The sequence below is a fragment of the Hylobates moloch genome, unplaced genomic scaffold (assembly GCF_009828535.3).
Source record: "Hylobates moloch isolate HMO894 unplaced genomic scaffold, HMol_V3 SCAFFOLD_9, whole genome shotgun sequence".
Taxonomy (NCBI): domain Eukaryota; kingdom Metazoa; phylum Chordata; class Mammalia; order Primates; family Hylobatidae; genus Hylobates; species Hylobates moloch.
Window position 1 is genome coordinate 48,182,267 of NW_026652284.1, and position 14,354 is coordinate 48,196,620.

At 38.1% G+C, this 14,354-nt stretch overlaps 1 protein-coding gene across 15 annotated transcripts in view; it reads left to right on the top strand.

The window, feature by feature from the left end:
• PXDNL (peroxidasin like) overlaps window positions 1-14,354 on the top strand; it is a 480,152-nt gene that overhangs the window by 342,191 nt on the left and 123,607 nt on the right. For all 15 annotated transcript variants that reach the window (XM_058444093.1, XM_058444094.1, XM_058444096.1 and 12 more), the window contains 4 exons: window positions 1,266-1,435; window positions 4,950-5,216; window positions 9,644-9,760; window positions 11,568-11,726. In XM_058444093.1, coding sequence (XP_058300076.1) covers window positions 1,266-1,435; window positions 4,950-5,216; window positions 9,644-9,760; window positions 11,568-11,726 — 713 coding nt within the window. The remainder of the gene's footprint in view (window positions 1-1,265; window positions 1,436-4,949; window positions 5,217-9,643; window positions 9,761-11,567; window positions 11,727-14,354) is intronic.

Consider the following 14,354-nt stretch of genomic DNA (forward strand, 5'->3'; position numbering starts at 1 on the left):
CTTTTCTCACCCAGTGGCTGAAGAAGATCAGATTGTCTCCATCTTTCTTGCTTTCACTCTGTGATTGCACTCTAAAACATAAAAGTCAAATATGACCATTGTCTGGTTCTTTCTTATCTTTCATGACAAACAATGGTTAGATAAGAATGATGATTTATTCATCTCTTTAACCAGCTTTACTGTTTTTACCTATGTGGGAATAGGTTGTTATTCTTTAGTGTGGGTACATTTTGAAATTAGTGGGAAAATGTTTACCTGGCTTTATAAAACAAATACATGAGTTAAGGGGAGAACTATGGAATTCTCCTAATGGACTTTTTCTTTCTCTGGGAATGATGTTTTTGTGGGTGACAACTAGTCGGTGTTTAGAAAATATGTATTGAGTGATGAAGATGGAGGAGAGTAGATTTCCTTTATCTATGCCTAACACATTCATTAGTACTACGCATACATATGTGAAAATCTATATACCTTCTCATACATAATCATTAAATATTTTTAAAGGAAAAAAATCTTGGCCGGAAAAAAAATCTGTAAAAATTTCTAACATATGTTTCTGTGTCAGTAGCTTTGCATTTATTGTTAAAAATAACTCATGCAGGCACTCCCTTTCTTATGATTATTGATGTATATGGTGTTACACAGCTGAACCACTTGCACACAATGGATTATGCACTATATTGATAAATGGGACTTTTCTAGTATATACAAATGGTGCACATCAGAGAAAGGGGCCTAATATTCAACAACTTGGTAGGTTAGGTGTGTTATTCATTGCTCAGTCATATAATTATATTTGGCTTTGAGCCCGTGCTGGTTTGAATAGGAATATTTCTTTTACACTAACAAAATATGAAAGAATACTGAATGACTCATGGAAGGAGGTAAAAGGATTACATATTACCATCTGGTGATTTCTTTTCTAAAAAGTGGGCATTCAAATGTATAAAAATGTGCTGAAGTGTCTGTCATACGGGAGCACTTGCTTCAGTGTCTAAATTCATGCCACTCAGGAAGGCAGAACATCTCAACCTCATTTCCCTCTATCAAATGTTGACTCAGAGCCTTTGTTCAGGGTGTAATCTTGAAATAGGAAGAAGATAACTAGGATTTAAAGTGAAATAATTAAAATTATTCAGAGAAAATAAATTTAACAAATTGGGTAGACATGAAACATAGCTATATAGTACTATATTCTCAGTCTTGTTAAGAGTTTTAAACATGAATGGGATTAAATAATATACATATATAACATATATTTCCAGCCATTCATTGGATTTGGAAGATGACACTCGACTTAATATGTTTGATGATGGCACACTCATGATCCGAAACACCAGAGAGTCAGACCAAGGTGTCTATCAGTGCATGGCCAGAAATTCCGCCGGGGAAGCCAAGACGCAGAGTGCCATGCTCAGATACTCCAGTCTTCCAGGTAAAACTATTATTTTCTAGTTCTATCAATTATCTGCACTGGAAAATGATCTAATATTGCTGCTTTAGAGTATGTAATGCTTCAAAGTGAAACTATTCCCATTGGCTGTGATTTCTTAAATTTCGCTTCAGAGAAACTTGAATTTTTTCTCTTGAAGTTTATTTTAATTTCCTGCCTTAGTTCCTTTCTGGTACAGCACATTGCGATTCCAAGACTTTTCTATTCTCCTTTTGATTCCCCGTCCAGCTATCCAGCATCCTTATGCAGAGTGAACCAGTGTTACCTAGGTAGGAATATAACTCTTTTCAGAAATTCATTCAATCATTCATTCATCATGAATTAATCCAACACATATTTATTGAATGCCCGCTGAGCTAGCTGTTGAAGATTGCATGGTTATCAACCACGTTCCTTATTCAACTTTCCAGGGGCTTTGCTTTGTCATAATTTCAGTGGCTTATATAAACCAGACATAATGACGACAACAAATTGTCATTAACAGCATGTTGACATGATGGAAATACATTGTCTCTCACCTTACTGAGCCTATCATCTATTAGATGATAGCCATAATTCAAGAAATAAGTTTTATTATGTGTAAGGAGAGGGGAGAGAAGCATAAAGGACAGTTGTGTGCTGGTAAGTGTTTGTAAATTGGCTCTGAGGAGCAGGGAGCCCTGACTTGCAGCATTTGTCAGTATCTGTTGTATAAATAATCTCACCATGGCCAATTCCTAGTTACCAAAATGATATCACTGAATGTGGAGCTGGGAAGAGATGCACAGAAGTTCATCATAATATAGCATTTCTAGCGTGCAGACACAGTAGGCATGATAACCCTGAGACTGAAGATAATAATAAAATGTAGTAAAAAATAGGGATGAATTTGTTAGTTTTGATGTTGGTAAAATTTATTTGATTGTAAGTTTATTTAGTTAAAACTTTAAGAATGGCTTTGTGTAGCAGTCAGCTTGCAGAATACTGAAAATTTGACAACTGGCTCTCCAGAGCCGGCTCCAGCCCATCCCAGTGGAGGGGAGCATTTGGAGCAGCAGCCTCGGAGGATTGCATTCATTCAAGTCTTCCCAAGAGCATTGACCTTTAAGTTGAAAGCAGCAACAAGTGGGAGACAGCCAGAGAAGTAGGGTTGAAGCATCATTTTAGGAGAAAAGACAGCATAGGGAAGACAGAGCAAGGCACATTCAAGAGATGGAGATCCTGGAGCATACAGAGGAGAGGCTGGGAGTGACACGAGATTTGGTGAGGTGTAAAGTGGGGTCAGATCACTCAGGCTATTCATGACGCTACACTGAGATGATCAAAATTAGATTTTTCTTTTAGAAAAATGTCTCTGGTGGCAGTTCAGAGAACAAACAGGAGGGCATGGTAAGATAGGCATGTCAGGATGAGGAAGTTAGCAGCGGCAATTGCCACAGGGCAGAAGAGAGCTGGTGGCGGCATGGATAGGGCAGTGGCAAAGTGAATGGAGGAAATTGCAGTTAATCAAGAGGTTTTCCAGGAAAAAAAAGACACTTGAGTTAGTGATTGATTGCATATGATAATTCCTCAGATAGTTCCCAAGTAATTTCTTTAAAAAAATGTTTGTAGAGACAAGGTCTCACTCTGTCACCCAGGCTGGAGTGCAGTGGCATGATCATAGCTCACTGCAGAGTGAAACTCCTGTCCTTAAGCGATCCTCCTGCCTAGGCCTCCAAAGTGCTGGGATTACACCAAGTAATTTTTGATTGAAACACCACTGTCTCCTTCCAAAGCCTCCTTCCCTTCTGCCTCTAGGTCAATTCTGACCCTGCACACAGGAGCATTTCTACTTTGAGAACATGACTTCCTCTTGATCCTTTCCTAATGTCCTCAATTCTCTTTTTAAATCTCTTTTGCCTGCCTAAAATGTGGTGTTCCTTATAGCGCTGTCCTCCCCTCCCTTTCTGTAGTCCCCCGTGCCCTAATCACAGTTTTTTCCTCTTCCATCTGAGCTCTTCTCAAACCTTCAGCTTTCATACTTCATGTAAAATTTATAGTCTTTATTGCTGAGATCCTTCCTGAGATTTCAACGGACATTGCCAGGACTTTCTTTTTATCTTCACATGTAAATCTTTACATCTCTCAAACACATTTGCCTACACAAACCCACAGCATCCTGTGTTTGCTATCTCTGTTGGTATCATTACTCTCCTCCAGTAACCTCCGATTCACCCTCTAGTGCTACTCCTTCTTCCACAATTCTCTAAAAATTTAGTTCCAAGATGCATCAGATTATCTCCTTTTCCAGTTCTACTACCACTGACTTACTTCAGAACATTTATTTCAATTATTATAATAGCTTTCCCTATACTTTCCCTTACCTCTTCCCAGAATGTTCTCCTATCACATTTACACCTAACCCTGAGACAATTCTTTCCAATGCATGTTGTGGTTTTACAGATGATGTGTTCTGTCCTCTGTTCATGCAGCTAGAGTAGGAGCATACAAGAAGGAGTGTGTTTGTTCATCTCTGTATCTTTTCAACATCCAGCATGTTACTAATAGACTTAAGACATTAGATATTGTTAGGAATTAGCATTTATTGTTGAATTGGATTAATTGAATTTATTTCCACTCTCCAGAGTATGTTCATCTCAGGAATGGATGATCCCCCCTCCCCAAACTTAGAATCAATCATTAGGCATTTTTAACACCTTAGCAAATATTTAATTTTTGCTTGAGATTCCCAGAAAAGAGAAACTCCTATGAATTTCTAAGAGTGGAACTCCTTATATGAAAGTCTAAATTTTCTATTTACATGGATACTTGATGAATCAATTTATAATACGTTTAGCTGAAAGTAACTGAAAGCTTGGCTAGATATGGCTTAAATGCATAGCTTCTATGTGTGTGTGTTTGTGTGTGTGCATGTGTATTTTAATTGTATGCCACAAGTAGGACAAGGGTAGTCTGTCACAGAGCTGCCATATTACCCACAGTGAGCCGATAATATTCTTCTTTCTGCTTTTTGATCTGCTTTGCACATAGGTTTCTTTATTCCTCATAATTTTCACCTCTTAATCACAGAGTGTCTCCTGTAACCCAAATGCATTCCTGCCTGAATTCCAGGTAGCAAACAGGAGGAAGAAATGACTACTTAGACTTAGCACTTTTATGTATTCCCAGTGACATGTGCCTAAACTGTGTTTAAAAAAATGTGAGTATTCTTAAGAGAGAATGTTTGAACATTTAGCCCCTAAAATAAGGAATATGTATTGTGTAGGTGCTTTGCAGTATCTATAATACATCATGATATCAAAGCAAGCAATCTTTTTAAAAAAGTATGTACTTACAGCAAATCCACATTTCATTATTTTAGATTTAAATCTCTGGGAATTAAATATATATATATGTGTAATATTTTAGTTTAAAGGCATTTTGAAAATGACAATAATCTTAAAACCACAATGCAGAATAAATAAGTCTTCCTAACTGCTACTTGCTGGATTTTGTTTTGTTTCCCCTTTACCATCAGCCAAACCAAGCTTTGTAATCCAGCCTCAGGACACAGAGGTTTTAATTGGTACCAGCACAACTCTGGAATGTATGGCCACAGGCCACCCACACCCCCATATCACTTGGACCAGGGACAACGGATTGGAGCTGGATGGATCCAGGCACGTGGCAACGTCCAGTGGACTTTACTTACAGAACATCACACAACGGGATCACGGTCGATTTACCTGTCATGCCAACAATAGCCATGGCTCTGTTCAAGCTGCAGCAAACATAATTGTACAAGGTATGGGAGCAGAAGGTCATGATTAAAATGTTCCTCCTGCCACACTCAGAAAATTATTTTTCAACTTAAATAATGTCATGTACATCAGTGGAGAGATATTTTTATTTGCCAATTATTTTTTGACACAATAAGATTTTCAAAGCTAACCTGTTTCAAGTTAAAAGTTGTTTTTTTTTCTTTCCTACTTCAATCTTTATCCAAAAGTCAGAATCAACCATTAGCAACAAAAGAGATGGGGTCATTAATCTGGAAGGAAACTGTCAAGAGATATTTGTGCTTCAGAATATTTTACAGATACAGGAAAGACAGTACAGATATGAAAGTGAAAAGGCTGTGCCCTGTGTTCATAGTCACTTACCAAACTATCTACTCAACAGAGCTTGAGGACATGCTGAAGGCTCCTACGAGGCCAGGCTGTGTAACAACAGCAATAATAAAACTATTCTGAATCCAGAAATTAATTTATATGCATGGGCATGCAATCATGTTATAAAGAAGGCACATTCTTCTTTGTACTTGAGTTCTCAGCCTGGGGTGGCCCCTTCCTTTCTGGTGTGTGTGCGTGCATGCGTGTGTGGATGTGTGTGGATGTGTTTGTGTGCGTGCATGTGTTTGTGTGTGTGTGCATGTGTGCTTGCATGCCATCCTCCTGTAGGGTTAGAGTTTAGTAAACAACAGAATATAAGTGCTACTGGAGTCATATCAAAGGTCCAGTTTTTTCTAAAATAGTTTTTCATCAGTTGACGAGAGTACGGTAATTTACATGATCCATTTTAGGGGCTTCCTGATATCATGCATATTTTGGTTGAGTTAAGTTTCATTATTTTAAGATTTGCATAGGATGTTATCTACTAAAACACTAAACCCAGTGAAACACAGAACAGAGAAAAATGGAAGTGGCCAGCCTAGTGCAATGCCTGAGTTGGGAGGGCTGCAGAACAGTGAGCCCCAGTGGCCCCAAGAGTGGTCTTGGCCCCCACAAAGCACAAGGCTTCCTCCAGCCTAGGCTTTCTGCATTCAGAGAATGTTTTCTAAATTGAACTCTTTAGCATCAACTCCTTAAGTAGCAATAGATCAATACTTTCTTGTTCCTATTTACATGTCTCAGGAAAAAAAATTGTGTTTTTCCCTAGAACTGCTATCCCAAATATACTTTCCTTGCTCTAATAAGAAGGCGCAGAAATGAAATATTTTCTTGAGGTCTTTGGTAACTCCTGGGGGAAATTACTTTGAAAGGACCCAAACATTATTTTTAACTTTTAATATGTTGAGATTGAAAAATGCCTTCAAATAAATTGTGTTTGGGTTTTGTTTTGCTTACATCATTTTGTGTTCAATGTCGTTTTTTAGAAACCTAATGCCTGATCACTTTCACACTTTAGTGGTTGCCTGTATTCCACACTGTGCTAGGCTTTTGTTTCTCAGCTTTTTCCATGTACTTCCTTCCTATGCTTCCATCTGCCCATCTGCGTCAATCATTGCTTAACAGAACTCTGGTAACCTTTACCATCCTGCCTATTTCTTCTACCACAATATGCTAATGATTTCTTGTTGCCAGTGAGTTTGCACTGAAATGGCCATCTGCTTGTCCTTTGTTATTTGCGACCATGTACTTGTGTCACTTTTGGATCTGTGTGCCCAGATTTTTAATTGATTTTGAAATGGTCCATTAATCATTCTATACATTTATTTAAAAGGCTGATTTTATTTGCCTAATCATAGATTAAACATTTTAAGATGCATCCTTTTGTGTCATTTTAACAGGTTTCTATCCATGTTCTTGATCTTTTAATGTCTATTTAAACTGAGATCACAGTTACCCACAGATAAACTTCCTTTCTTAGACTGACTGGAACAAATATAAATAATAAATAAAATGACACAAAAAAGCTTCAATGAAGATATGAATCACAGTGTGAACATATAGGTCAAAAGGCCTATGGTCATCCACAGTGTAAATCAAAATGCTTTATGTGTGAGGCAACACCTTAATGAGTAGCCAGAATCTTAGATTTTAATAAAATAGCAAAACACTTCATCTCGGCATGTGCTATTTTAGCACTGGAGGTGGGACTCAGAAGGCCATCATTTGAAATGGAAAGCCCAAAGACATCAGCTTCATCATTCCTGTCTAATTATTCCACCTTCTCTGCCTGCTTTGGTGATGTTCATAATTTCTTCATCGACCTAGCAAGCTGCTCATTTTGGTGTTAGAAACAAATGTAAATTGACTATTTTCTTAAATGTTTTCTATACTTTGCTAAGATGTGGATCTTGGGTTCTGTTAAAAGTGAGAACATGTGAAGTGAAGTTTAACAATTCTTTTCACACAGACTTGGCTAACTGTGAACTTTAATTATTATTGAAGTTATTAAATGTTAATATTTTTAATAATTAAAATACAATTGATTTTTAATATTTTAATAATTATTAAAGTTATTATTATTCAAAAGTTGAAATCAAATTTCCCAACACTAGAACCAGGACTACATTATTTCTTTTAACTACTACCATCTTTTGTTATATAGCTCTTTTACTGTGTCATGAATCTATTTTTTAATGTAGAAATATTTTTGTTCTTTTTAAGTTGTTCTTAGTAATTTTGGGAGTTAGTGTAATGTTCTGGAAAGAACATCAGGCTGAGGGTTGAGCAGCCCAGATTCTCTACTATCTTTTCTACTTATTAGTTCTGACCGAGAGAAATTCAATCCTACCTCCCACAGTCCGAATTTTCTCATCTGTGCAGTGAGGAGCCTGAGATTGCTGATTTGTGGGCTGTTTTCCAGCTTGACTTTTCTAGAACTCTATTACAAATAGCTTGCAGGCATTCCTGAGGGTTTCCATGAATTTGTGTGACTTGGAAATTTATTTTATATCATAGTTATTTAGTCCAGCACCTTACTTAGTTAGAATGGATGAAGACTTTAAGAAACTCTTTAGTACTTGCACACAGTATGAAACTTGCAACAAATACATTTTGCCAAATATTATTTACTTTATCATGTTTCTTGTATTTCCAGATGCAAGTGAAAAGAAGGGGGTAGTAGGAATTGTGCAAAAATCTAACAAGGCAGAGAGAAATGATTCGTCAAGTTGTCAAAGGCATTTGAACCAGAGTGACTCCATCTTGAATGAGGGCTGGGTAAAATGAGGATGAGACCTGCTGGGCTGGATTCCTAGCAGGTTTGGCATTTTTAGTCACAGGATGAGATAGAAGGTTGGCACAATATAAAGGGCACAAAGACCCTGCTGATAAAACAGGATGCAGTAAAGGAGCTGGCAAAAACCTGCCAAAACCAAGATGGCGATGACAGTGACCCCTGGTTGTTCTCATTGCTCATTATATGCTAATTATAATGCATTAGCATGTTACAAGACACTCCTACCGGCACCAGGACAGTTTACAAATGCCATGGCAATGTCAGGAAGTTACCTTTTATGGTCTAAAATGGGGAGGAACTCTAAGTTTTGGGAATTGCCCACCCCTTTCCAGAAAACTCGTAAATAATCCACCCCATGGTTAGCACATAATCGAGAAATAACTATAAGTATACTCAGCCCAGCAGCCTATACTGCTTCTCTGCCTGTGGAGTAGCCATTCTTTATTCCTTTACTTTCCTAATAAACCTTCTTTCACTTTACTCTATGGATTTGCCTCATATTCTTTCTTGCACAAAGTCCAAGAATCCCTTTTTGGGATCTGGATTGGGACCCCTTTCCAGTTACAAAGTCATCTGCGAAAGTTCTTTTGATCACTTAGGCATTACTGGGGATCATTGCGCTCTTCTTAAATGGCCACATTGATTTATTTTTTTATTCAATCGAAGAGTCACGGACAGAATCCCTTTTCAGGAATGGCATATGCAGCTATTAGCTATTTCTTATTTATACAAAATGAATAATACAAAATCTGAATATTTGGAACTCTGAATTTTGACATCAATGTGACTTTTCAAAAGCATAATTTCAAGTGTTGTAGAAACATTAATCTTAAGGAGCTTATTTTTTTTTCTCAAATCAAAAGATCAACTCGTTTCAAATTTTATTGTGCATGTGAAAGTTTGGAGGAAACGGTTTTGTTAATAGTTTAAAGTACAATTTGTAGCTTTAAATATGTTTATCACATCTAGTAAAATGATAACCAATATGATTCAATCATGGGAAACAGCTGCCATAAGATTTAGAAATGGTTTCTTCTCGTTGGCTACTGCTGTTCTGCTTTGCAGACCAGATGTGTGTGTTTCTGGTTTCCTTGCAAACAGGCACAAACATACAGAAGCACCTCCATGCTCTTTATAACCTTGTTTATATATAATTGTAAACAAATTCTGATCACACGACGTATTTGAACACACTTTCTTTTTTCTATTGGCACTGAAAATTTGTAAAATAATTTTCAATTTTGATGTATGTTTCATTCTTTTTAGCTCCTCCACAATTTACAGTAACCCCCAAGGATCAAGTGGTACTGGAAGAACATGCTGTAGAGTGGCTCTGTGAAGCTGATGGCAATCCACCTCCTGTAATTGTCTGGACAAAAACAGGTATTAGAGCATCTTCAGGTAATTTTGGGGAAAAATAAGTGCCTTCTTTTGTAGAGAGTAAAAAACATAGTTTAATTATCGAAGGTATATCATGGACATGAAAAAATTACACAGAAAATAATCTTTGATCTAAATGTGACATTATCATAATTTTCATGGTGTTTTGAGTTTTGGCATTTGAGTGTGTGGCCTTCCTGAGATCATCCCCTCTGGGACTCGGCTTCCTGATTTTTAAAATAAAATTACTGGAAAGCGTACAGTTTTTTTTTTTTGAGACAGTCTTGCTCTGTCACCCAGGCTGGAGTGCAGTGGCGCAATCTCGGCTCACAGCAAGCCCCGCCTCCCAGGTTCACGCCATTCTCCTGCCTCAGCCTGTAGCTGGGACTACAGGTGCCCACCACCATGCCCGGCTACTTTTTTTGTGTTTTTAATAGGGATGGGGTTTCACCGTGTTAGCGAGGATGGTCTCGATCTGCTGATTTCGTGATCTGCCCGCCTCGGCCTCCCAAAGTTCTGGGATTACAGGAGTGAGCCACCGCGCCCGGCCGCAAGTGTAGCAGTTTTAAACATTTCTTTTTGGTGGGATAATTTTCTTCTAGTACAAAATGAAATCGTAAGTGAAATGAAATCCGAAGTGAAGCTCCAAAAAAGAGCTGCTGTTCCTGAAGTGTGGGTGGTGGGGCGTGGGCCTGGCAGGCAGGATCTAACCCCCTAGGCCCCACCAAGGGGCCAGACACTTCCAGGGAACCTAGGCACGTTAACAGAACAGGATTGACAATTGGCTGGACGAGAGCTTGTCTAAGATTCCTCCGGGCTTGGAAATCCTACTTTCCATATTAGTTCACGTACGAAATAAAATTCAAAATCTACATTTATGAATTTCTTGTCTTAACATTTTTGCTCTATTCTTTATGAGATTAGTTGATAGGAGGTAGACTTTGGAACCATAAAGCCTTGGTTCACATCTCCACTCCTCCATTTGCTTGTCATGTGACCTTGAGCAAACCTGCTAACTGCTGTTTGCCAGAGTCTTTGTTGCTATGTTGGGGGTGATGATGTTTCCTACATCATAGGGTGGTTGTGGGGTTTGATTTGAATAATGTATACTCTTCAACATTTAGAACAGTTGATGGCACAGTGTGTTTATGCTCAATAGGGTTAGCTATTCCTTTTTCCATCTATAACAAGACATTCAATATGATACAAGTTTTCACTGAACTAGTTGAAAATGATAACCTCATTTAATTGTTAATGACCATAAGAATAAAGTGTTAAGAAGGATTCAGAGGCTCATATAAGCTCAACAGTGCAAAGTACAATGGCCTCTGGTTGACTGTGTAGATTAACAGCATGAATGTCACAAAATCATCATTTTCGATCTGCTGCCTCTGCACTTTAAATGTATTTCAATCACGTTATTGTATTCCATATATTGCATACACATGATAAACAACTGTCACGAAGATATCTGAAAATCAAATTTAAGAATCAGATTGGTTTTGAAATTTGCTTTCTTATTATAGTAAGGCTGAGGGGCACAAACATGAAGATTAAAAATTCATTAGGAGGCTGGGTTGTTCTGGTGACAGATGAGAATTCCTTACGATACAGTGGCAGAGTTTTGGGGACAAGCGGCATGGGGGTGCTGTGTTTCTGGGGTTGCAATGCTAGGGCAGAACGCACACAGTACACCCTAGCACCGAGAATTTCCTGAAAGACAGGCCTCACCCTTTACCCAGGACAGCCAGCAGCTCTGGCTTTCAGTGCCCTGGGCCACGTAGAATACTTTCTTTACCTCTTTTTGCAGGAGGGCAGCTCCCTGTGGAAGGCCAGCATATGGTTCTCTCCTCTGGCACTTTGAGAATTGACCATGCAGCACAGTATGATCAAGGCCAATATGAATGTCAAGCAGTCAGTTCGTTGGGGGTGAAAAAGGTGTCTGTGCAGCTGACTGTAAAACCCAAAGGTAATGTATACTGTGATTCATATTCACATTCTGAAGTGTGCCCTCTGCCTGTGTCTTTAACACACCTGACAGGGATCTTATGACATATATGACTATATATAGTCATATGATCTAAGAAATGCAAATTTGGTATCTTCTTCCAATCAGTCTTTCATATAATTTCAGTTTTTAGAATTCTATTTTCATTCATACTAATTATGATTATGTTTTCCTTAAAAATGCCATTTCAGGTTTTCTTACAAATTTTTTTACAATTAGTATGATTAATTAGTCCTACCTGCCTAGACTATCTTACAAAAGAATGTAGCTTCTCGGCCTGACGTGCTGAATCTCACTCTGACACTGAAGTATGTTTTATGCTGAGTGGTATTAGGAATACAGTAAAGACACTCCCCTTCAGACTCTTCATGTGACAACTGTACTTAGGTTTATCCTACCTAATATATACTGTGGAATGAGATTGTGCTATTCATCCATAATTTATTGTCAACTGATATATAAAAAGGGAAAAAAATCAAGGTTTGAATTTTTAAAGATAATTCCAATATAAAAATGAAAAATGGTTGTTATTAACTACTATTGTCATTTTTTCTTAGTTTCTGGCCTATGGTGAAATGATGGAACTTAATTACAAAATGCATAGCACCTAAACTGCGTTTTCAGCGCTGCTTTACATTTTGATATAATTTCCTAAGTCTCTCCACAATTTGCTACAATTTGTTCTGACGTCGTAGATCTCAATTCAGAGGTAACATATATTGATGAGAGCATAGGAGAAGGAAAAGCAAAGCTCTGCTGCATGCGTCAGCATAGGTGTGAGAAGAAGCATTGGGAATGCTGACATGTTCATGATGCCTGAACACAGATGAAGGCCTACACTGAGCTACTGTCTACATATGGTCTGTTAGCAATTACTTTCCCCTTATATTTTAGACATACTAAATTTTTTTTTAAAGGAAGTTGAGGTTCCCTTATATTTTAGACATATTAAATGTTTTTTTTTTTTAAAGGAAGTTGAGGTTCTACAAGGGGGAAAAAGGATTGTAGGGAAGATGTGCAAATAGCAACTCAAACGAGTGGGAAGATTTGAAAATACAATTGTGGAAAGGTGTCAGGCTATGACGTGCCCTGGCAAACCTTTCTGTCTAAGAGGAAATACAAAAGCTTGTCTGCAGAATGTTTCACACTACTTTTGAATTGATGTTCAACTAAAATCCAAAAATTAGGTGGTATTTACATTATATCTTTTAAAATGGGACCAAGAGTAAGTCCACACATATTGTTAAAACCAAATACGAGGTAAGGACACTAAAGAGCCTCATCTTGATTTTTCCTTATTGCCGAATCCTTTCACTTGACTTGCTCCTGTTGATGCTTTAGATCTCAATCTAGAAGCCACTTCACTTCCCTAAGGAGGCTTCCTCGACTCTCTAAGACCACTGTAAGTTGCCCCTGTTGAAATTAGTGTTAGAATACACCATTTAATCTAGGAGTTGATATATGTAGAAGAATTTGATAAATCTACCACATATCCATAGGTGCGAAAAAATACCACCAGCAATTGGCATGAATATGGAAGCAAACAAGTTTTTTAAAGAACAAAGGGCCCTAAGTGTAGCACCAGATTTTGTGAATGGTGGCAGGTGAGAGCCATATGGAAGGAGTTAGTTGGGATGGTTGGTTGAGTTGGAACACATCAGATCTAGACTTCAGACTATAGAACTATTGAAAGTCTTGATCAGATCTATTATTCAGAATATTCATTAACCTGGGGCGAGCGTGGTGGTTGCTCACACCTGTAATCCCAGCACTTTGGGAGGCTGAGGCTGGTGGATCACCTGAGATCAGGAGTTCGAGACTAGCCTGGCCAACATGGTGAAACCCTGTCTCTACTAAAAATACAAAAATTAGCCAGGCATGGTGGCATGTGCCTGTAGTCCCAGCTACTCGGGAGGTTGAGGTGGGAGACTGAAGAGGGAGAATCGTTTGAACCTGGGAGGCAGAGGTTTCAGTGAGCCAAGATCATGCCACCGCACTCCAGCCTGGGCGACAAAGCAAGACTCCATCTCAAAAAAAAAAAAATAGAAAAATAATATTTGTTAACCTAAAGAGGATAGGATAGGTTGGAATGGAGAAAAATGAAAGTCAGAAACCACTGGAGCTGCTATTGTCACCAAGGGGTGAATGGAATGGAAGAGTGAATGAATTCAAGAAAAAGTATAGCAGGTTGAATCATTTTATCTCTGAGATTATGAGGAATATTCCCCTCCAGTACCTGTTCCCAGTAATACTTTGCAGAACCTTCATCTGTTTCCAGCTAGGAATCAGCTTCCTTAACTATGTTTTGGGCATATTGCACATGAATTTTCATGTGCTATGACAGTCTTATTCTGCCTAAGGTGTCTTAGTGTTGAATTTCCTTCGGGTATTAGGTGTTTTTTTTTACTATGAAGAATCAAATACTATTTTATTTAAGAAATGTTCTCTTGAATTAATTCATTTAATATCACTTCTGTCTCATTATTTGTTTCTTTTTGGGGAACCTCCACATTTTGTGTATGTTGCAATACTTCTCAAAGTGTGTTCTGTGGTTGCTGGTTGAGGGAGATCCTGAGACCCTTGAGGGGG